Raw genomic sequence first — 23518 nt, forward strand, 5'->3', positions numbered from 1 at the left:
AGGAGGGGAGAAGAGAGGTGAAGAGAGGAGGGGAGAAGAGAGGAGAAGAGAGGAGGAGAGAAGAGAGGAGAAGAGAGGAGGAGAGAAGAGAGGAGAGGAGAAGAGAGGAGAAGAGAGGAGAAGAGAGGCGGGGAGAAGAGAGGAGAGGAGAGGAGAGGAGAGGAGAGGAGGAGGGAAGAAGAGAGGAGAAGAGAGGAGGAGGGGAGAAGAGAGGAGAAGAGAGGAGGGGAGAAGAGAGGAGAGGAGAGGAGAGGAGAGGAGAGGAGGAGGGAAGAAGAGAGGAGAAGAGAGGAGGAGGGGAGAAGAGAGGAGGCTTGTTTGGCTGTTCATTCTCAACAAAGGGTCTCCTCATTTTAGCGTGTCATCAAATCTGGGGGAAAAAATGAAAGAGTAACCCCTCTCCTGCGTCCCATAATGCACCCTGCCGTCCTGGACACGTCCCTCTTCTTCTAACCCACGTGTCCTCCACAGAAACACCTCGGTGTCCTGCATTCACTGGACATCAGAGAGAATCATGGGAGTTTTCACCACTGCCTTGTTATGGAGCTTCTAGTGTGTCTGTGTCAGCACCATGTTTTACACACACTGGCCTATATTCTACATGGATGGAAATATGGGTGGATTATTAAAAGTGTTTTTTATGGTATAGCACTGAGTCATGCCATATTGCCTGTTGTTACCATGTTCACCCCTCACACCCGTGTAACCTAACAGCGGTCTCTGATCGGCGTCACAAACAAACGGCCTCAAGACTGGTCCCGTGTGGCTCAGTTGGTAGAGCATGGCGCTTGCAACGCCAGGGTTGTGGGTTCAATTCCCACGGGGGGACCAGGGTTCAATTCCCACGGGGGGGGACCAGGATGAATATGTATGAACTTTCCAATTTGTAAGTCGCTCTGGATAAGAGCGTCTGCTAAATGACTTAAATGTAAGACTGTTAGGTAGACCGTCGGCACGTTCCGGATCATTCCAACCTTTATGGTTGGAGCTTGGAACATATTCCTGAGTCCACGTGTACCCAGCTCAGACAGACTGTGTGGCTCAGTTGATGTGGCACGTCTTTCTACACAGAACGTGTCTGTGACTGTGGCTTGCTTGATGTGGTCTCTCTCTCTTGTTGAGTCTTTGTGTTTGTTTCATTGAATTGTAAAAAAAGCTCTGAACTCCAGCCTGTTCATGAACATGAATTGGGGAGGGGATAGAGGAGATAGAGGGAGGGAGGAGATAGAGGAGATATAGGAGACAGAAGGGAGGGGATAGAGTGGAGATAGAGGGGAGGGAGGAGATAGAGGTGTTAGAGGAGATAGAGGAGATAGAGGAGATAGAGGAGATAGAGGAGGTAGAGGAGATAGAGGGGATAGAGGGATGGACAAAGTAAGGAACCATATGCTTTGCATGAACACACACACAAACACACGTATTCTCTCTCCTCACACACTCCATCCCGTACACTACATGGCCATCCAGCAGTACAGACTATTACCAGAGCAGAGCTCCATTAAGCTGCAAGAGGTCTGGAAGAAAGGAGTAGTCAGACAGAGCCCAGGGCAAACACACAGTCACACACACACACACACACACACACACAGTTTCCCTTGGTTTCCCTGTGGAACAGAGCAGCAGCCCCCCCCCCCCCCCCCCCCTACAAACACATAAAAAAATCACTAGATTTATGGGTTGAACAACCTATTCCTCTTTCCCTATATGTATGGGTCAACCCTGGTGAGGGAACTTGTTAGGTTTGACTTTCTCTCCCTCTCCCTCTCAGTATTCAGTAGTTCAATTTCAATTCAATTCAATTCAATTCAAGGGGCTTTATTGGCATGGGAAACATGTGTTAACATTGCCAAAGTTCTCTCTCTCTCTCCTCTCCAGGTACCCCTTCCCAACAGTATTCAGTAGTTCTCTCTCTCTCTCCTCTCCAGGTACCTGTTTCCTACAGTATTCAGTAGTTCTCTCTCTCTCCTCTCCAGGTACCTGTTTCCTACAGTATTCAGTAGTCCTCTCTCTCTCTCTCCTGTCCAGGTACCTGTTTCCTACAGTATTCAGTAGTCCTCTCTCTCTCTCTCCTGTCCAGGTACCTGTTTCCTACAGTATTCAGTAGTCCTCTCTCTCTCTCTCCTCTCCAGGTACCTGTTTCCTACAGTATTCAGTAGTCCTCTCTCTCTCTCTCCTGTCCAGGTACCTGTTTCCTACAGTATTCAGTAGTTCTCTCTCTCTCTCTCCTCTCCAGGTACCTGTTTCCTACAGTATTCAGTAGTTCTCTCTCTCTCTCTCCTCTCCAGGTACCTGTTTCCTACAGTATTCAGTAGTTCTCTCTCTCTCTCTCTCTCCTCTCCAGGTACCTGTTTCCTACAGTATTCAGTAGTTCTCCTCTCTCTCCTCTCCAGGTACCTGTTTCCTACAGTATTCAGTAGTTCTCTCTCTCTCCTCTCCTCTCCAGGTACCTGTTTCCTACAGTATTCAGTAGTTCTCTCTCTCTCTCCTCTCCAGGTACCTGTTTCCTACAGTATTCAGTAGTTCTCTCTCTCTCCTCTCCTCTCCAGGTACCTGTTTCCTACAGTATTCAGTAGTTCTCTCTCTCCTCTCCTCTCCAGGTACCTGTTTCCTACAGTATTCAGTAGTCCTCTCTCTCTCTCTCCTCTCCAGGTACCTGTTTCCTACAGTATTCAGTAGTTCTCCTCTCTCTCCTCTCCAGGTACCTGTTTCCTACAGTATTCAGTAGTTCTCCTCTCTCTCCTCTCCAGGTACCTGTTTCCTACAGTATTCAGTAGTCCTCTCTCTCTCTCTCCTCTCTAGGTACCTGTTTCCTACAGTATTCAGTAGTTCTCTCTCTCTCTCTCCAGGTACCTGTTTCCTACAGTATTCAGTAGTTCTCTCTCTCTCTCCTCTCCAGGTACCTGTTTCCTACAGTATTCAGTAGTTCTCTCTCCTCTCCAGGTACCTGTTTCCTACAGTATTCAGTAGTTCTCTCTCTCTCTCCTCTCCAGGTACCTGTTTCCTACAGTATTCAGTAGTCCTCTCTCTCCTCTCCAGGTACCTGTTTCCTACAGTATTCAGTAGTCCTCTCTCTCCTCTCCAGGTACCTGTTTCCTACAGTATTCAGTAGTTCTCCTCTCTCTCCTCTCCAGGTACCTGTTTCCTACAGTATTCAGTAGTTCTCTCTCTCTCTCCTCTCCAGGTACCTGTTTCCTACAGTATTCAGTAGTCCTCTCTCTCCTCTCCAGGTACCTGTTTCCTACAGTATTCAGTAGTCCTCTCTCTCCTCTCCAGGTACCTGTTTCCTACAGTATTCAGTAGTTCTCCTCTCTCTCTCCTCTCCAGGTACCTGTTTCCTACAATATTCAGTAGTTCTCCTCTCTCTCCTCTCTAGGTACCTGTTTCCTACAGTATTCAGTAGTTCTCCTCTCTCTCTCTCTCCTCTCCAGGTACCTGTTTCCTACAGTATTCAGTAGTTCCCTCTCTCTCTCCTCTCCAGGTACCTGTTTCCTACAGTATTCAGTAGTCCTCTCTCTCTCTCTCCTGTCCAGGTACCTGTTTCCTACAGTATTCAGTAGTCCTCTCTCTCTCTCTCCTCTCCAGGTACCTGTTTCCTACAGTATTCAGTAGTCCTCTCTCTCTCTCTCCTGTCCAGGTACCTGTTTCCTACAGTATTCAGTAGTTCTCTCTCTCTCTCTCCTCTCCAGGTACCTGTTTCCTACAGTATTCAGTAGTTCTCTCTCTCTCTCTCCTCTCCAGGTACCTGTTTCCTACAGTATTCAGTAGTTCTCTCTCTCTCTCTCCTCTCCAGGTACCTGTTTCCTACAGTATTCAGTAGTTCTCCTCTCTCTCCTCTCCAGGTACCTGTTTCCTACAGTATTCAGTAGTTCTCTCTCTCTCTCTCCTCTCCAGGTACCTGTTTCCTACAGTATTCAGTAGTTCTCTCTCTCTCTCCTCTCCAGGTACCTGTTTCCTACAGTATTCAGTAGTTCTCTCTCTCTCTCTCCTCTCCAGGTACCTGTTTCCTACAGTATTCAGTAGTTCTCTCTCTCCTCTCCTCTCCAGGTACCTGTTTCCTACAGTATTCAGTAGTCCTCTCTCTCTCTCTCCTCTCCAGGTACCTGTTTCCTACAGTATTCAGTAGTTCTCCTCTCTCTCCTCTCCAGGTACCTGTTTCCTACAGTATTCAGTAGTTCTCCTCTCTCTCCTCTCCAGGTACCTGTTTCCTACAGTATTCAGTAGTCCTCTCTCTCTCTCTCCTCTCCAGGTACCTGTTTCCTACAGTATTCAGTAGTTCTCTCTCTCTCTCTCCAGGTACCTGTTTCCTACAGTATTCAGTAGTTCTCTCTCTCTCTCCTCTCCAGGTACCTGTTTCCTACAGTATTCAGTAGTCCTCTCTCTCCTCTCCAGGTACCTGTTTCCTACAGTATTCAGTAGTTCTCTCTCTCTCTCCTCTCCAGGTACCTGTTTCCTACAGTATTCAGTAGTTCTCTCTCTCTCCTCTCCAGGTACCTGTTTCCTACAGTATTCAGTAGTTATCTCTCTCTCCTCTCCAGGTACCTGTTTCCTACAGTATTCAGTAGTTCTCCTCTCTCTCCTCTCCAGGTACCTGTTTCCTACAGTATTCAGTAGTTCTCTCTCTCTCTCCTCTCCAGGTACCTGTTTCCTACAGTATTCAGTAGTTCCTCTCTCTCCTCTCCAGGTACCTGTTTCCTACAGTATTCAGTAGTTCTCTCTCCTCTCCAGGTACCTGTTTCCTACAGTATTCAGTAGTTCTCCTCTCTCTCTCCTCTCCAGGTACCTGTTTCCTACAGTATTCAGTAGTTCTCCTCTCTCTCCTCTCCAGGTACCTGTTTCCTACAGTATTCAGTAGTTCTCTCTCTCTCTCCTCTCCAGGTACCTGTTTCCTACAGTATTCAGTAGTTCCTCTCTCTCTCCTCTCCAGGTACCTGTTTCCTACAGTATTCAGTAGTTCTCCTCTCTCTCCTCTCCAGGTACCTGTTTCCTACAGTATTCAGTAGTTCTCTCTCTCTCTCCTCTCCAGGTACCTGTTTCCTACAGTATTCAGTAGTTCTCTCTCTCTCTCCTCTCCAGGTACCTGTTTCCTACAGTATTCAGTAGTTCTCTCTCTCTCCTCTCCAGGTACCTGTTTCCTACAGTATTCAGTAGTTCTCTCTCTCTCTCCTCTCCAGGTACCTGTTTCCTACAGTATTCAGTAGTTCCTCTCTCTCCTCTCCTCTCCAGGTACCTGTTTCCTACAGTATTCAGTAGTTCTCTCTCTCTCTCCTCTCCAGGTACCTGTTTCCTACAGTATTCAGTAGTTCTCTCTCCTCTCTCAGGTACCTATTTCCTACAGTATTCAGTAGTTCTCTCTCTCTCTCTCCTCTCCAGGTACCTGTTTCCTACAGTATTCAGTAGTTCTCTCTCTCTCTCCTCTCCAGGTACCTGTTTCCTACAGTATTCAGTAGTTCTCTCTCTCTCTCCTCTCCAGGTACCTGTTTCCTACAGTATTCAGTAGTTCTCTCTCTCTCTCTCCTCTCCAGGTACCTGTTTCCTACAGTATTCAGTAGTTCTCCTCTCTCTCCTCTCCAGGTACCTGTTTCCTACAGTATTCAGTAGTTCTCCTCTCTCTCCTCTCCAGGTACCTGTTTCCTACAGTATTCAGTAGTTCTCTCTCTCTCTCCTCTCCAGGTACCTGTTTCCTACAGTATTCAGTAGTTCTCTCTCTCTCTCCTCTCCAGGTACCTGTTTCCTACAGTATTCAGTAGTTCTCTCTCTCTCTCCTCTCCAGGTACCTGTTTCCTACAGTATTCAGTAGTTCTCCTCTCTCTCCTCTCCAGGTACCTGTTTCCTACAGTATTCAGTAGTTCTCTCTCTCTCTCCTCTCCAGGTACCTGTTTCCTACAGTATTCAGTAGTCCTCTCTCTCTCCTCTCCAGGTACCTGTTTCCTACAGTATTCAGTAGTCTCTCTCTCTCCTCTCCAGGTACCTGTTTCCTACAGTATTCAGTAGTTCTCCTCTCTCTCCTCTCCAGGTACCTGTTTCCTACAGTATTCAGTAGTTCTCTCTCTCTCTCCTCTCCAGGTACCTGTTTCCTACAGTATTCAGTAGTTCTCTCTCTCTCCTCTCCAGGTACCTGTTTCCTACAGTATTCAGTAGTCCTCTCTCTCCTCTCCAGGTACCTGTTTCCTACAGTATTCAGTAGTTCCTCTCTCTCTCTCTCCTCTCCAGGTACCTGTTTCCTACAGTATTCAGTAGTTCTCCTCTCTCTCCTCTCCAGGTACCTGTTTCCTACAGTATTCAGTAGTTCTCTCTCTCTCTCCTCTCCAGGTACCTGTTTCCTACAGTATTCAGTAGTCTCTCTCTCTCCTCTCCAGGTACCTGTTTCCTACAGTATTCAGTAGTTCTCTCTCTCTCTCCTCTCCAGGTACCTGTTTCCTACAGTATTCAGTAGTTCTCTCTCTCTCCAGGTACCTGTTTCCTACAGTATTCAGTAGTTCTCTCTCTCTCTCCTCTCCAGGTACCTGTTTCCTACAGTATTCAGTAGTTCTCTCTCTCTCCTCTCCAGGTACCTGTTTCCTACAGTATTCAGTAGTTCTCTCTCTCTCTCTCCTCTCCAGGTACCTGTTTCCTACAGTATTCAGTAGTTCTCTCTCTCTCTCTCCTCTCCAGGTACCTGTTTCCTACAGTATTCAGTAGTTCCCTCTCTCTCTCCTCTCCAGGTACCTGTTTCCTACAGTATTCAGTAGTTCTCCTCTCTCTCCTCTCCAGGTACCTGTTTCCTACAGTATTCAGTAGTTCTCCTCTCTCTCTCCTCTCCAGGTACCTGTTTCCTACAGTATTCAGTAGTTCTCTCTCTCCTCTCCAGGTACCTGTTTCCTACAGTATTCAGTAGTTCTCTCTCTCTCTCCTCTCCAGGTACCTGTTTCCTACAGTATTCAGTAGTTCTCTCTCTCTCTCTCCTCTCCAGGTACCTGTTTCCTACAGTATTCAGTAGTTCTCTCTCTCTCTCCTCTCCAGGTACCTGTTTCCTACAGTATTCAGTAGTTCTCCTCTCTCTCTCCTCTCCAGGTACCTGTTTCCTACAGTATTCAGTAGTTCTCTCTCTCTCTCCTCTCCAGGTACCTGTTTCCTACAGTATTCAGTAGTTCTCTCTCTCTCTCCTCTCCAGGTACCTGTTTCCTACAGTATTCAGTAGTTCTCTCTCTCTCTCCTCTCCAGGTACCTGTTTCCTACAGTATTCAGTAGTCCTCTCTCTCTCTCTCCTCTCCAGGTACCTGTTTCCTACAGTATTCAGTAGTTCTCCTCTCTCTCCTCTCCAGGTACCTGTTTCCTACAGTATTCAGTAGTTCTCTCCTCTCCTCTCCTCTCCAGGTACCTGTTTCCTACAGTATTCAGTAGTCCTCTCTCTCTCTCCTCTCCAGGTACCTGTTTCCTACAGTATTCAGTAGTTCTCTCTCTCTCTCCTCTCCAGGTACCTGTTTCCTACAGTATTCAGTAGTTCTCCTCTCTCTCCTCTCCAGGTACCTGTTTCCTACAGTATTCAGTAGTTCTCCTCTCTCTCCTCTCCAGGTACCTGTTTCCTACAGTATTCAGTAGTTCTCTCTCTCTCTCCAGGTACCTGTTTCCTACAGTATTCAGTAGTTCTCTCTCCTCTCCAGGTACCCTGTTTCCTACAGTATTCAGTAGTTCTCTCTCTCTCTCTCTCCTCTCCAGGTACCTGTTTCCTACAGTATTCAGTAGTTCTCTCTCTCTCTCTCCTCTCCAGGTACCTGTTTCCTACAGTATTCAGTAGTTCTCTCTCTCTCTCCTCTCCAGGTACCTGTTTCCTACAGTATTCAGTAGTTCTCTCTCTCTCTCCTCTCCAGGTACCTGTTTCCTACAGTATTCAGTAGTTCTCTCTCTCCTCTCCAGGTACCTGTTTCCTACAGTATTCAGTAGTTCTCTCTCTCTCTCTCCTCTCCAGGTACCTGTTTCCTACAATATTCAGTAGTTCTCTCTCTCTCTCCTCTCCAGGTACCTGTTTCCTACAGTATTCAGTAGTTCTCTCTCTCTCTCTCCTCTCCAGGTACCTGTTTCCTACAATATTCAGTAGTTCTCTCTCTCTCTCCTCTCCAGGTACCTGTTTCCTACAATATTCAGTAGTTCTCTCTCTCTCTCTCCTCTCCAGGTACCTGTTTCCTACAGTATTCAGTAGTTCTCTCTCTCTCTCTCCTCTCCAGGTACCTGTTTCCTACAGTATTCAGTAGTTCTCTCTCTCTCTCCTCTCCAGGTACCTGTTTCCTACAGTATTCAGTAGTTCTCTCTCTCTCTCTCCTCTCCAGGTACCTGTTTCCTACAGTATTCAGTAGTTCTCCTCTCTCTCCTCTCCAGGTACCTGTTTCCTACAGTATTCAGTAGTTCTCCTCTCTCTCCTCTCCAGGTACCTGTTTCCTACAGTATTCAGTAGTTCTCTCTCTCTCTCTCCTCTCCAGGTACCTGTTTCCTACAGTATTCAGTAGTTCTCTCTCTCTCTCTCTCCTCTCCAGGTACCTGTTTCCTACAGTATTCAGTAGTTCTCCTCTCTCTCCTCTCCAGGTACCTGTTTCCTACAGTATTCAGTAGTTCTCCTCTCTCTCCTCTCCAGGTACCTGTTTCCTACAGTATTCAGTAGTTCTCTCTCTCTCTCTCCTCTCCAGGTACCTGTTTCCTACAGTATTCAGTAGTTCTCTCTCTCTCCTCTCCAGGTACCTGTTTCCTACAGTATTCAGTAGTTCTCCTCTCTCTCTCTCTCCTCTCCAGGTACCTGTTTCCTACAGTATTCAGTAGTTCTCCTCTCTCTCTCTCCTCTCCAGGTACCTGTTTCCTACAGTATTCAGTAGTCTCTCTCTCTCTCCTCTCCAGGTACCTGTTTCCTACAGTATTCAGTAGTTCTCTCTCTCTCTCCTCTCCAGGTACCTGTTTCCTACAGTATTCAGTAGTTCTCCTCTCTCTCCTCTCCAGGTACCTGTTTCCTACAGTATTCAGTAGTTCTCTCTCTCTCTCTCCTCTCCAGGTACCTGTTTCCTACAGTATTCAGTAGTTCTCCTCTCTCTCCTCTCCAGGTACCTGTTTCCTACAGTATTCAGTAGTTCTCCTCTCTCTCCTCTCCTCTCCAGGTACCTGTTTCCTACAGTATTCAGTAGTTCTCCTCTCTCTCCTCTCCAGGTACCTGTTTCCTACAGTATTCAGTAGTTCTCCTCTCTCTCCTCTCCTCTCCAGGTACCTGTTTCCTACAGTATTCAGTAGTTCTCTCTTCTCTCCTCTCCAGGTACCTGTTTCCTACAGTATTCAGTAGTTCTCCTCTCTCTCTCTCCTCTCCAGGTACCTGTTTCCTACAGTATTCAGTAGTTCTCTCTCCTCTCCAGGTACCTGTTTCCTACAGTATTCAGTAGTTCTCTCTCTCTCTCCTCTCTAGGTACCTGTTTCCTACAGTATTCAGTAGTTCTCCTCTCTCTCTCTCCTCTCCAGGTACCTGTTTCCTACAGTATTCAGTAGTTCTCCTCTCTCTCCTCTCCAGGTACCTGTTTCCTACAGTATTCAGTAGTTCTCCTCTCTCTCTCTCCTCTCCAGGTACCTGTTTCCTACAGTATTCAGTAGTTCTCTCTCTCTCCTCTCCTCTCCAGGTACCTGTTTCCTGCAGTATTCAGTAGTCCTCTCTCTCCTCTCCTCTCCAGGTACCTGTTTCCTACAGTATTCAGTAGTTCTCCTCTCTCTCTCTCCAGGTACCTGTTTCCTACAGTATTCAGTAGTTCTCTCTCTCCTCTCCTCCCCAGGTACCTGTTTCCTACAGTATTCAGTAGTTCTCTCTCTCTCCTCTCCAGGTACCTGTTTCCTACAGTATTCAGTAGTTCTCCTCTCTCTCTCTCTCCTCTCCAGGTACCTGTTTCCTACAGTATTCAGTAGTTCTCTCTCTCTCTCTCCTCTCCAGGTACCTGTTTCCTACAGTATTCAGTAGTTCTCTCTCTCTCTCTCCTCTCCAGGTACCTGTTTCCTACAATATTCAGTAGTTCTCTCTCTCTCTCCTCTCCAGGTACCTGTTTCCTACAGTATTCAGTAGTTCTCTCTCTCTCCTCTCCTCTCCAGGTACCTGTTTCCTACAGTATTCAGTAGTTCTCCTCTCTCTCCTCTCCAGGTACCTGTTTCCTACAGTATTCAGTAGTTCTCCTCTCTCTCCTCTCCAGGTACCTGTTTCCTACAGTATTCAGTAGTTCTCCTATCTCTCTCTCCTCTCCAGGTACCTGTTTCCTACAGTATTCAGTAGTTCTCTCTCTCTCTCTCTCCTCTCCAGGTACCTGTTTCCTACAGTATTCAGTAGTTCTCCTCTCTCTCCTCTCCAGGTACCTGTTTCCTACAGTATTCAGTAGTTCTCCTCTCTCTCCTCTCCAGGTACCTGTTTCCTACAGTATTCAGTAGTTCTCTCTCTCTCTCTCCTCTCCAGGTACCTGTTTCCTACAGTATTCAGTAGTTCTCTCTCTCCTCTCCAGGTACCTGTTTCCTACAGTATTCAGTAGTTCTCCTCTCTCTCTCTCTCCTCTCCAGGTACCTGTTTCCTACAGTATTCAGTAGTTCTCTCTCCTCTCCAGGTACCTGTTTCCTACAGTATTCAGTAGTTCTCCTCTCTCTCTCCTCTCTAGGTACCTGTTTCCTACAGTATTCAGTAGTTCTCCTCTCTCTCCTCTCCAGGTACCTGTTTCCTACAGTATTCAGTAGTTCTCCTCTCTCTCCTCTCCTCTCCAGGTACCTGTTTCCTACAGTATTCAGTAGTTCTCCTCTCTCTCCTCTCCAGGTACCTGTTTCCTACAGTATTCAGTAGTTCTCCTCTCTCTCCTCTCCTCTCCAGGTACCTGTTTCCTACAGTATTCAGTAGTTCTCTCTCCTCTCCAGGTACCTGTTTCCTATAGTATTCAGTAGTTCTCCTCTCTCTCCTCTCCTCTCCAGGTACCTGTTTCCTACAGTATTCAGTAGTTCTCTCTCTCTCCTCTCCAGGTACCTGTTTCCTACAGTATTCAGTAGTTCTCCTCTCTCTCTCTCCTCTCTAGGTACCTGTTTCCTACAGTATTCAGTAGTTCTCCTCTCTCTCCTCTCCAGGTACCTGTTTCCTACAGTATTCAGTAGTTCTCTCTCTCTCTCCTCTCTAGGTACCTGTTTCCTACAGTATTCAGTAGTTCTCCTCTCTCTCTCTCCTCTCCAGGTACCTGTTTCCTACAGTATTCAGTAGTTCTCCTCTCTCTCCTCTCCAGGTACCTGTTTCCTACAGTATTCAGTAGTTCTCCTCTCTCTCTCTCCTCTCCAGGTACCTGTTTCCTACAGTATTCAGTAGTTCTCTCTCTCTCCTCTCCTCTCCAGGTACCTGTTTCCTACAGTATTCAGTAGTCCTCTCTCTCCTCTCCTCTCCAGGTACCTGTTTCCTACAGTATTCAGTAGTTCTCTCTCTCCTCTCCTCTCCAGGTACCTGTTTCCTACAGTATTCAGTAGTTCTCTCTCTCTCCTCTCCAGGTACCTGTTTCCTACAGTATTCAGTAGTTCTCTCTCTCTCCTCTCCTCTCCAGGTACCTGTTTCCTACAGTATTCAGTAGTTCTCTCTCTCTCTCCTCTCTAGGTACCTGTTTCCTACAGTATTCAGTAGTTCTCCTCTCTCTCTCCTCTCCAGGTACCTGTTTCCTACAGTATTCAGTAGTTCTCTCTCTCCTCTCCATGTACCTGTTTCCTACAGTATTCAGTAGTTCTCTCTCTCTCCTCTCCTCTCCAGGTACCTGTTTCCTACAGTATTCAGTAGTTCTCTCTCTCTCCTCTCCTCTCCAGGTACCTGTTTCCTACAGTATTCAGTAGTTCTCTCTCTCCTCTCCAGGTACCTGTTTCCTACAGTATTCAGTAGTTCTCTCTCCTCTCCAGGTACCTGTTTCCTACAGTATTCAGTAGTTCTCTCTCTCTCCTCTCCTCTCCAGGTACCTGTTTCCTACAGTATTCAGTAGTTCTCTCTCCTCTCCAGGTACCTGTTTCCTACAGTATTCAGTAGTTCTCTCTCCTCTCCTCTCCAGGTACCTGTTTCCTACAGTATTCAGTAGTTCTCCTCTCTCTCTCTCCAGGTACCTGTTTCCTACAGTATTCAGTAGTTCTCTCTCTCTCTCTCTCCTCTCCAGGTACCTGTTTCCTACAGTATTCAGTAGTTCTCCTCTCTCTCTCTCCTCTCCAGGTACCTGTTTCCTACAGTATTCAGTAGTTCTCTCTCTCTCTCCTCTCCAGGTACCTGTTTCCTACAGTGTTCAGTAGTTCTCTCTCTCTCTCCTCTCCAGGTACCTGTTTCCTACAGTATTCAGTAGTTCTCTCTCTCTCTCCTCTCCAGGTACCTGTTTCCTACAGTATTCAGTAGTTCTCTCTCCTCTCCTCTCCAGGTACCTGTTTCCTACAGTATTCAGTAGTTCTCCTCTCTCTCTCTCCAGGTACCTGTTTCCTACAGTATTCAGTAGTTCTCTCTCTCTCTCTCTCCTCTCCAGGTACCTGTTTCCTACAGTATTCAGTAGTTCTCCTCTCTCTCTCCTCTCCAGGTACCTGTTTCCTACAGTATTCAGTAGTTCTCTCTCTCTCTCCTCTCCAGGTACCTGTTTCCTACAGTATTCAGTAGTTCTCCTCTCTCTCTCTCCTCTCCAGGTACCTGTTTCCTACAGTATTCAGTAGTTCTCTCTCTCTCTCCTCTCCAGGTACCTGTTTCCTACAGTATTCAGTAGTTCTCCTCTCTCTCTCTCTCCAGGTACCTGTTTCCTACAGTATTCAGTAGTTCTCTCTCTCTCTCTCTCCTCTCCAGGTACCTGTTTCCTACAGTATTCAGTAGTTCTCCTCTCTCTCTCCTCTCCAGGTACCTGTTTCCTACAGTATTCAGTAGTTCTCTCTCTCTCTCCTCTCCAGGTACCTGTTTCCTACAGTATTCAGTAGTTCTCCTCTCTCTCTCTCCTCTCCAGGTACCTGTTTCCTACAGTATTCAGTAGTTCTCTCTCTCTCTCCTCTCCAGGTACCTGTTTCCTACAGTATTCAGTAGTTCTCCTCTCTCTCTCTCTCTCTCTCCTCTCCAGGTACCTGTTTCCTACAGTATTCAGGAGTTCTCCTCTCTCTCTCTCTCCTCTCCAGGTACCTGTTTCCTACAGTATTCAGGAGTTCTCCTCTCTCTCTCTCTCCTCTCCAGGTACCTGTTTCCTACAGTATTCAGTAGTTCTCCTCTCTCCTCTCCAGGTACCTATTTCCTACAGTATTCAGTAGTTCTCTCTCCTCTCCAGGTACCTGTTTCCTACAGTATTCAGTAGTTCTCCTCTCTCTCTCTCTCCAGGTACCTGTTTCCTACAGTATTCAGTAGTTCTCCTCTCTCCTCTCCAGGTACCTGTTTCCTACAGTATTCAGTAGTCCTCTCTCTCTCTCTCCTCTCCAGGTACCTGTTTCCTACAGTATTCAGTAGTTCTCTCTCTCTCCTCTCCAGGTACCTGTTTCCTACAGTATTCAGTAGTTCTCCTCTCTCCTCTCCAGGTACCTGTTTCCTACAGTATTCAGTAGTTCTCCTCTCTCTCCTCTCCTCTCTAGGTACCTGTTTCCTACAGTATTCAGTAGTTCTCTCTCTCTCTCCTCTCCAGGTACCTGTTTCCTACAGTATTCAGTAGTCCTCTCTCTCTCTCTCCTCTCCAGGTACCTGTTTCCTACAGTATTCAGTAGTTCTCCTCTCTCTCTCCTCTCCTCTCCAGGTACCTGTTTCCTACAGTATTCAGTAGTTCTCTCTCTCTCTCTCCTCTCCAGGTACCTGTTTCCTACAGTATTCAGTAGTTCTCTCTCTCCTCTCCAGGTACCTGTTTCCTACAGTATTCAGTAGTTCTCCTCTCTCTCTCTCCTCTCCAGGTACCTGTTTCCTACAGTATTCAGTAGTTTTCCTCTCTCTCTCCTCTCCAGGTACCCCTTCCCAACAGTATTCAGCTCCTGTAGTATAAAGGATCTGTCTGCCAGTCTGGAGAAGGGAGTGGGGATGTGTCTGTTCAACATGCCCGAGGTCAAGGTGCTCTACGGGGGACAGAAGTGTGGCAACGGATACGTGGAGGAAGGAGAGGAGTGTGACTGTGGAGAACTGGAGGTAGGTAGTAGTCCTGTGATGTCATGGTAGGGATGCAATGGGATGGGACACACTAACACCCTATTAACATTACTGTCCAAGCTGAACCAACCACTACTGCCCTGAACCAAACCACTACTGCCCTGAACCAAGCTGATCCAAACCACTACTGCCCTGAACCAAGCAACTACTGCCCTGAACCAAACCACTACTGCCCTGAACCAAGCTGAACAAACCACTACTGCCCTGAACCAAACCACTACTGCCCTGAACCAAGCTGAACAAACCACTACTGCCCTGAACCAAGCTGAACAAACCACTACTGTCCTGAGCCAAGCTGAACAAACCAATACTGCCCTGAGCCTAGCTGAACAAACCAATACTGCCCTGAGCCTAGCTGAACAAACCAATACTGCCCTGAACAAACCACTACGGTCCAAGCTGAACAAACCACTACTGCCCTGAACCAAATCACTACTGTCCTGAGCCAAGCTGAACAAACCACTACTGCCCTGAACAAACCACTACTGCCCTGAACAAACCACTACTGCCCTGAACCAAACCACTACTGTCCAAGCTGAACCAAACCACTACTGCCCTGAACCAAACCACTACTGTCCAAGCTGAACCAAACCACTGCTGCCCTGAACCAAGCTGAACAAACCATTACTGTTCTGAGCCAAGCTGAACCAACCACTACTGTCCTGAGCCAAGCTGAACAAACCACTACTGCCCTGAGCCAAGCTGAACCAACCACTACTGTCCTGAGCCTAGCTGAACCAACCACTACTGTCCTGATTCATAGTTCTTTATCACATGATCTGAGCCCTGTTCCATTCTGTCACGATTCATAGTTCCTTATCACATGATCTGAGCCCTCCCCATTCTGTCACGATTCATAGTTACTTATCACATGATCTGTGCCCCGTTTCATTCTGTCACGATTCATAGTTCCTTATCACATGATCTGTGCCCCGTTCCATTCTGTCACGATTCATAGTTCCTTATCACATGATCTGAGCCCCGTTCCATTCTCTCACGATTCATAGTTCCTTATCACATGATCTGAGCCCCGTTCCATTCTGTCACGATTCATACTTTCTTATCACATGATCTGTGCCCCGTTCCATTCTGTCACGATTCATAGTTCCTTATCACATGATCTGAGCCCTGTTCCATTCTGTCACGATTCATAGTCCCTTATCACATGATCTGAACCCTGTCCCATTCTGTCACGATTCATAGTTCCTTATCACATGATCTGAACCCCGTTCCATTCTGTCACGATTCATAGTTCCTTATCACATGATCTGAGCCCCGTTCCATTCTGTCACGATTCATAGTTCCTTATCACATGATCTGAACCCTGTTCCATTCTGTCACGATTCATAGTTCCTTATCACATGATCTGAACCCTGTTACATTCTGTCACGATTCATAGTTCCTTATCACATGATCTAAGCCCCGTTCCATTCTGTCACGAATCATAGTTCCTTATCACATGATCTGAGCCCCGTTCCATTCTGTCACGATTCATAGTTCCTTATCACATGATCTCCAGTTTGACACTCAAAATGTGTGACAAATGAAATCAACAATCCCCTTGGTGAGGTGTTCTGTGTTCTGTGTTCTGTGTTCTGTGTTCTGTGTTCTGTGTTCTGTGTTCTGTGTTCTGTGTTCTGTGTCGTGAATAAAGAACCGCTGCACAAAGCGGCATGCAGTATCTCTGAAGACGTAAATAGCGGTGCATCTGTGCAGCAGCTCTTAAAATAGTAACACATGCAAGTCGTTCCTCTTCTCAGTCTTCAGAGAAAAGCTCAAAGATATACGACTGAACACACACACACACACACACACACACACACACACACACACACACACACACACACACACACACACACACAGCAGATCAGAGGAGAGAACAGAGAGGAACATAACTGGACTAGCAGATCAGACGAGAGAACAGAGAGGAACCAAACTGGACTAGAAGATCAGACGAGAGAACAGAGTGGAACCAAACTGGACTAGCAGATCAGAGAGAACAGAGAGGAACCAAACTGGACTAGCAGATCAGACGAGAGAAGAGAGAGGAACCAAACTGGACTAGCAGATCAGAGGAGAGAACATAGTGGAACCAAACTGGACTAGCAGATCAGAGAGAACAGAGAGGAACCAAACTGGACTAGCAGATCAGAGGAGAGAACAGAGAGGAACCAAACTGGACTAGCAGATCAGAGGAGAGAACAGAGAGGAACCAAACTGGACTAGCAGATCAGAGGAGAGAACAGAGAGAACCCTAACTGGACTAGCAGATTAGAGAGAACAGAGAATAACCAAACTGGACTAGCAGATCAGAGGAGTGAACAGAGAGGAACCAAACTGGACTAACAGATCAGAGGAGAGAACAGAGAGGAACCAAACTGGACTAGCAGATCAGAGAGAACAGAGAATAACCAAACTGGACTAGCAGATCGGAGGAGAGAACAGAGAGGAACCAAACTGGACTAACAGATCAGAGGAGAGAACAGAGAGAAACCAAACTGAACTAGCAGATCAGAGAGAACAGAGAGGAACCAAACTGGACTAGCAGATCAGAGGAGAGATCAGAGTGGAACCAAACTGGACTAGCAGATCAAAGAGAACGGAGAGGAACCAAACTGGACTAGAAGATCAGACGAGAGAACAGAGAGGAACCAAACTGGACTAGCAGATCAGAGGAGAGAACAGAGAGGAACCAAACTGGACTAGCAGATCAGAGAGAATAGAGAGGAACCAAACTGGACTAGCAGATCAGAGGAGAGAACAGAGAGGAATCAAACTGGACTAGCAGATCAGAGGAGAGAACAGAGAGGAACCAAACTGGACTAGCAGATCAGAGAGAACAGAGAGGAACCAAACTGGACTAGCAGATCAGAAAGAACAGAGAGGAACCAAACTGGACTAGCAGATCAGAGAGAACAGAGAGGAACCAAACTGGACTAGCAGATCAGAAAGAACAGAGAGGAACCAAACTGGACTAGCAGATCAGAGAGAACAGAGAGGAACCAAACTGGACTAGAAGATCAGAGAGAACAGAGAGGAACCAAACTGGACTAGCAGATCAGACGAGAGAACAGAGAGGAACCAAACTGGACTAGCAGATCAGAGAGAACAGAGAGGAACCAAACTGGACTAGCAGATCAGAGGAGAGAACAGAGAGGAACCAAACTGGACTAGCAGATCAGAGAGAACATAGTGGAACCAAACTGGACTAGCAGATCAGAGGAGAGAACAGAGAGGAACCAAACTGGGCTAGCAGATCAGAGAGAACAGAGAGGAACCAAACTGGACTAGCAGATCAGAGAGGAACCAAACTGGACTAGCAGATCAGAGGAGAGAACAGAGAGGAACCAAACTGGACTAGCAGATCAGACGAGAGAACAGAGAGGAACCAAACTGGACTAGCAGATCAGACGAGAAAACAGAGAGGAACCTAACTGGACTAGCAGATCAGAGAGAACAGAGAGGAACCAAACTGGACTAGCAGATCAGAGGAGAGAACAGAGAGGAACCAAACTGGACTAGCAGATCAGAGGAGAGAACAGAGAGGAACCAAACTGGACTAGCAGATCAGAGGAGAGAACAGAGAGGAACCAAACTGGACTAGCAGATCAGAGAGAACAGAGAGGAACCAAACTGGACAAGCAGATCAGAGAGGAACCAAACTGGACTAGCAGATCAGAGGAGAGAACAGAGAGGAACCAAACTGGACTAGCAGATCAGAGGAGAGAACAGAGAGGAACCAAACTGGACTAGCAGATCAGACGAGAGAACAGAGTGGAACCAAACTGGACTAGCAGATCAGAGAGAACAGAGAGGAACCAAACTGGACTAGCAGATCAGAGGAGAGAACAGAGAGGAACCAAACTGGACTAGCAGATGAGAGGAGAGAACAGAGAGGAACCAAACTGGACTAGCAGATCAGAGGAGAGAACAGGGAGGAACCAAACTGGACTAGCAGATCAGAGGAGTGAACAGAGAGGAACCAAACTGGACTAGCAGATCAGAGAGAACAGAGAGGAACCAAACTGGACAAGCAGATCAGAGGAGTGAACAGAGAGGAACCAAACTGGACTAGCAGATCAGAGTGAACAGAGAGGAACCAAACTGGACTAGCAGATCAGAGAGAACAGAGTGGAACCAAACTGGACTAGCAGATCAGAGAGAACAGAGAGGAACCAAACTGGACTAGCAGATCAGAGAGAACAGAGTGGAACCAAACTGGACTAGCAGATCAGAGGAGAGAACAGAGAGGAACCAAACTGGACTAGCAGATCAGAGGAGAGAACATAGTGGAACCAAACTGGACTAGCAGATCAGAGAGAACAGAGGGGAACCAAACTGGACTAGCAGATCAGAGAGAACAGGGACCGTGTTATGTTCAGATAATGCATAATGTAGACCATATGTACATACCTCCACTGTTCCACAGAGGATATGTTGCATCAACGGGGACCTGGGACCGTGTTCCCTGTTACATCAACGGGGACCTGGGACCGTGTTCCCTGTTACATCAACGGGGACCTGGGACCGTGTTCCCTGTTACCTCAACGGGGACCTGGGACCGTGTTCCCTGTTACCTGAACGGGGACCTGGGACTGTGTTCCCTGTTACCTCAACGGGGACCTGGGACCGTGTTCCCTGTTACCTCAACGGGGACCTGGGACCGTGTTCCCTGTTACCTCAACGGGGACCTGGGACCGTGTTCCCTGTTACCTCAACGGGGACCTGGGACCGTGTTCCCTGTTACCTCAACGGGGCCCTGGGACCGTGTTCCCTGTTACCTCAACGGGGACCTGGGACCGTGTTCCCTGTTACCTCAACGGGGACCTGGGACCGTGTTCCCTGTTACCTCAACGGGGACCTGGACCCGTGTTCCCTGTTACATCAACGGGGACCTGGGACCGTGTTCCCTGTTACCTCAACGGGGACCTGGGACCGTGTTCCCTGTCCGAAGCTGTGGTTGATGAAATCCTTTAAGGAAATAACTGTGACTGTCTGACCTCTGCCAGTGAGGAGAGGAGGAATATAATATGCCTGTTGTGAGGTTTCCTCTGATAACATTAGAGCTGTGCATGTGTTAATCTGGGTGGTTTGTAAACCCCTTCTTCCTCTCTTCTCCCTCCCTACTCTCCTCTCCTTCACTCCTTCTCCTCTCTCCCCCCACCTCTCCTCTCTCTCCCCACCTCTCCTCTCTCTCCCCACCTCTCTTCTCTCTCCCTCTCTCCTCTCCTCTCCTCTCTCCCCCCACCTCTCCTCTCTCCCCCCACCTCTCCTCTCTCTCCCCACTTCTCCTCTCTCTCCCCACCTCTCCTCTCTCCCCCCACCTCTCCCCCACCTCTCCTCTCCCCCCACCTCTCCTAATCATCCCCTCTCTCCTCTCCTCTCCCTCCCTACACTCCTCTCTCTCCCCACCTGTCCTCTCCCCCTCTCTCCTCTCCTCTCTCCAGGAGTGTATGAATCCATGCTGTAACTCTACAACCTGTACTCTGAAGGGGGATGCTGTGTGTGCTCACGGACAGTGCTGTGATGACTGCCTGGTAGGAGACTGACTGACCGGCTGGCCAACAGCCCTAATTTAAACTCACATCTTATTTCATCTTTATTTTCACAAGGAAGGGGCCCTGCTTCACACACACACACACACACACACACACACACACACACACACACACACACACACACACACACACACACATACACACACACACACACACACACACACACACACACACACACACACACACACACACACAAAATGGCTTAAAGACATAGGGGTATCAAAGGGGAATGTGCCTTAAAGTTGGAGTTGTGTGTTTGATACTCTATAATCAAATCAAATCAAATGTATTTATAAAGCCCTTCTTACATCAGCTGATATCTCAAAGTGCTGTACAGAAACCCAGCCTAAAACCCCAAACAGCAAGCAATGCAGGTGTAGAAGCACGGTGGCTGGGAAAAACTCCCTAGAAAGGCCAAAACCTAGGAAGAAACCTAGAGAGGAACCAGGCTATGAGGGGTGGCCAGTCCTCTTCTGGCTGCCTAATCATATGTAGTATCTAGGCTAGTTGTTTGATACTCTATAATCATGTGTAGTAGCTAGGCTAGTTGTTTGTTACTCTATAATCCTATGTAGTAGCTAGGCTAGTTGTTTGATACTCTATAATCATATCTTGTAGCTAGGCTAGTTGTTTGTTTGATACTCTATAATCATGTGTAGTAGCTAGGCTAGTTGTTTGATACTCTATAATCATGTGTAGTAGCTAGGCAAGTTGTTTGTTTGATACTCAATAATCATGTGTAGTAGCTAGTCTAGTTGTTTGGTACTCTATAATCATATGTGGTAGCTAGGCTAGTTGTTTGATACTCTATAATCATGTGTAGTAGCTAGGCTAGTTGTTTGATACTCTATAATCATGTGTAGTATCTAGGCTAGTTGTTTGATACTCTATAATCATATGTGGTAGCTAGGCTAGTTGTTTGGTACTCTATAATCATATGTAGTATCTAGGCTAGTTGTTTGATACTCTATAATCATGTGTAGTAGCTAGGCTAGTTGTTTGATACTCTATAATCATGTGTAGTAGCTAGGCTAGTTGTTTGATACTCTATAATCATGTGTAGTAGCTAGGCTAGTTGTTTGATACTCTATAATCATATGTAGTAGCTAGGCTAGTTGTCTGATACTCTATAATCATGTGTAGTAGCTAGGCTAGTTGTTTGATAATCTATAATCATATGTAGTAGCTAGGCTAGTTGTCTGATACTCTATAATCATGTGTAGTAGCTAGGCTAGTTGTTTGATACTCTATAATCATATGTAGTAGCTAGGCTAGTTGTCTGATACTCTATAATCATGTGTAGTAGCTAGGCTAGTTGTTTGATACTCTATAATCATATGTAATAGCTAGGCTAGTTGTTTGGTACTGTATAATCATATGTAGTAGCTAGGCTAGATGTTTGATCCTCTATAATCATATGTAGTAGCTAGGCTAGTTGTTTGATACTCTATAATCATATGTAATAGCTAGGCTAGTTGTTTGATCCTCTATAATCATATGTAATAGCTAGGCTAGTTGTTTGATACTGTATAATCATATGTAGTAGCTAGGCTAGTTGTTTGATCCTCTATAATCATATGTAGTAGCTAGGCTAGTTGTTTGATACTCTATAATCATATGTAATAGCTAGGCTAGTTGTTTGATCCTCTATAATCATATGTAATAGCTAGGCTAGTTGTTTGATACTGTATAATCATATGTAGTAGCTAGGCTAGTTGTTTGATCCTCTATAATCATATGTAATAGCTAGGCTAGTTGTTTGATAATCTATAATCATATGTAGTAGCTAGGCTAGTTGTCTGATACTCTATAATCATGTGTAGTAGCTAGGCTAGTTGTTTGATCCTCTATAATCATTTGTAGTAGCTAGGCTAGTTGTCTGATACTCTATAATCATGTGTAGTAGCTAGGCTAGTTGTTTGATACTCTATAATCATATGTAATAGCAAGGCTAGTTGTTTGTTTGATACTCTATAATCATATGTGGTAGCTAGGCTAGTTGTTTGATACTCTATAATCATGTGTAGTATCTAGGCTAGTTGTTTGATACTCTATAATCATGTGTAGTAGCTAGGCTAGTTGTTTGATACTCTATAATCATATGTAGTAGCTAGGCTAGTTGTCTGATACTCTATAATCATGTGTAGTAGCTAGGCTAGTTGTTTGATAATCTATAATCATATGTAGTAGCTAGGCTAGTTGTCTGATACTCTATAATCATGTGTAGTAGCTAGGCTAGTTGTTTGATACTCTATAATCATATGTAGTAGCTAGGCTAGTTGTCTGATACTCTATAATCATGTGTAGTAGCTAGGCTAGTTGTTTGATACTCTATAATCATATGTAATAGCTAGGCTAGTTGTTTGGTACTGTATAATCATATGTAGTAGCTAGGCTAGTTGTTTGATCCTCTATAATCATATGTAGTAGCTAGGCTAGTTGTTTGATACTCTATAATCATATGTAATAGCTAGGCTAGTTGTTTGATCCTCTATAATCATATGTAATAGCTAGGCTAGTTGTTTGATACTGTATAATCATATGTAGTAGCTAGGCTAGTTGTTTGATCCTCTATAATCATATGTAGTAGCTAGGCTAGTTGTTTGATACTCTATAATCATATGTAATAGCTAGGCTAGTTGTTTGATCCTCTATAATCATATGTAATAGCTAGGCTAGTTGTTTGATCGTCTATAATCATGTGTAGTAGCTAGGCTAGTTGTTTGATCGTCTATAATCATGTGTAGTAGCTAGGCTAGTTGTTTGATCCTCTATAATCATATGTAGTAGCTAGGCTAGTTGTTTGATACTCTATAATCATATGTAGTAGCTAGGCTAGTTGTTTGATGCTCTGTAATCATATGTATTGGGTAGGGTTAGTAGTAGGTAAGCTAAGTAGTCTGTCCTCTTCTGTTTCTCTTAGACTTCAGCCCTCCATGCCTCTCAAGGCCTCACCTCCTTATCTGTCTGTCTGTCTGCCTGTGTGCCTGTCTATCTGCCTGCCTACCTGTCTATAGCTGAAACCAGCGGGCACCCCGTGCAGGGATTCGAGTAACTCATGTGACCTGCCAGAGTTCTGTACCGGTGCCAACCCCCATTGCCCTGCTAATGTGTACCTGCATGACGGGCACACCTGCCACAACGTGGACGGACACTGTTACAACGGGATCTGCCAGACACACGAGCAGCAGTGCATCACTCTCTGGGGCCAGGGTGAGTACAGAACAGGGGTGATCACTCTCTGGGGCCAGGGTGAGTACAGAGCAGGGGTGATCACTCTCTGGGGCCTGTGTGAGTACAGAACAGGGACGATCACTCTCTGGGGCCAGGGTGAGTACAGAGCAGGGGTGATCACTCTCTGGGGCCAGGGTGAGTACAGAACAGGGGTGATCACTCTCTGGGGCCAGGGTGAGTACAGATCAGGGGCCATCCCTCTCTGGGGCCAGGGTGAGTACAGAACAGGGACGATCACTCTCTGGGGCCAGGGTGAGTACAGAGCAGGGACGATCACTCTCTGGGGCCAGGGTGAGTACAGAGCAGGGGTGATCACTCTCTGGGGCCAGGGTGAGTACAGAACAGGGGCCATCACTCTCTGGGGCCAGGGTGAGTACAGATCAGGGGCCATCCCTCTCTGGGGCCAGGGTGAGTACAGAACAGGGGCCATCACTCTCTGGGGCCAGGGTGAGTACAGAGCAGGGGCCATCACTCTCTGGGGCCAGGGTGAGTACAGAACAGGGGTGTTCACTCTCTGGGGCCAGGGTGAGTACAGAGCAGGGACGATCACTCTCTGGGGCCAGGGTGAGGACAGAATAGGGGTGATCACTCTCTGGGGCCA

General features: G+C 46.6%; 1 protein-coding gene across 1 annotated transcript in view; it reads left to right on the forward strand.

The window, feature by feature from the left end:
• The window catches only part of LOC129842532 (disintegrin and metalloproteinase domain-containing protein 12-like), a 175941-nt gene that overhangs the window by 91143 nt on the left and 61280 nt on the right, over nucleotides 1–23518 (forward strand). Inside the window, exons 8-10 of the mRNA XM_055911109.1 lie at nucleotides 13927–14104; nucleotides 19573–19662; nucleotides 22701–22896. Coding sequence (XP_055767084.1) covers nucleotides 13927–14104; nucleotides 19573–19662; nucleotides 22701–22896 — 464 coding nt within the window. The remainder of the gene's footprint in view (nucleotides 1–13926; nucleotides 14105–19572; nucleotides 19663–22700; nucleotides 22897–23518) is intronic.

This window comes from Salvelinus fontinalis, unplaced genomic scaffold, assembly GCF_029448725.1.
Source record: "Salvelinus fontinalis isolate EN_2023a unplaced genomic scaffold, ASM2944872v1 scaffold_0048, whole genome shotgun sequence".
Taxonomy (NCBI): domain Eukaryota; kingdom Metazoa; phylum Chordata; class Actinopteri; order Salmoniformes; family Salmonidae; genus Salvelinus; species Salvelinus fontinalis.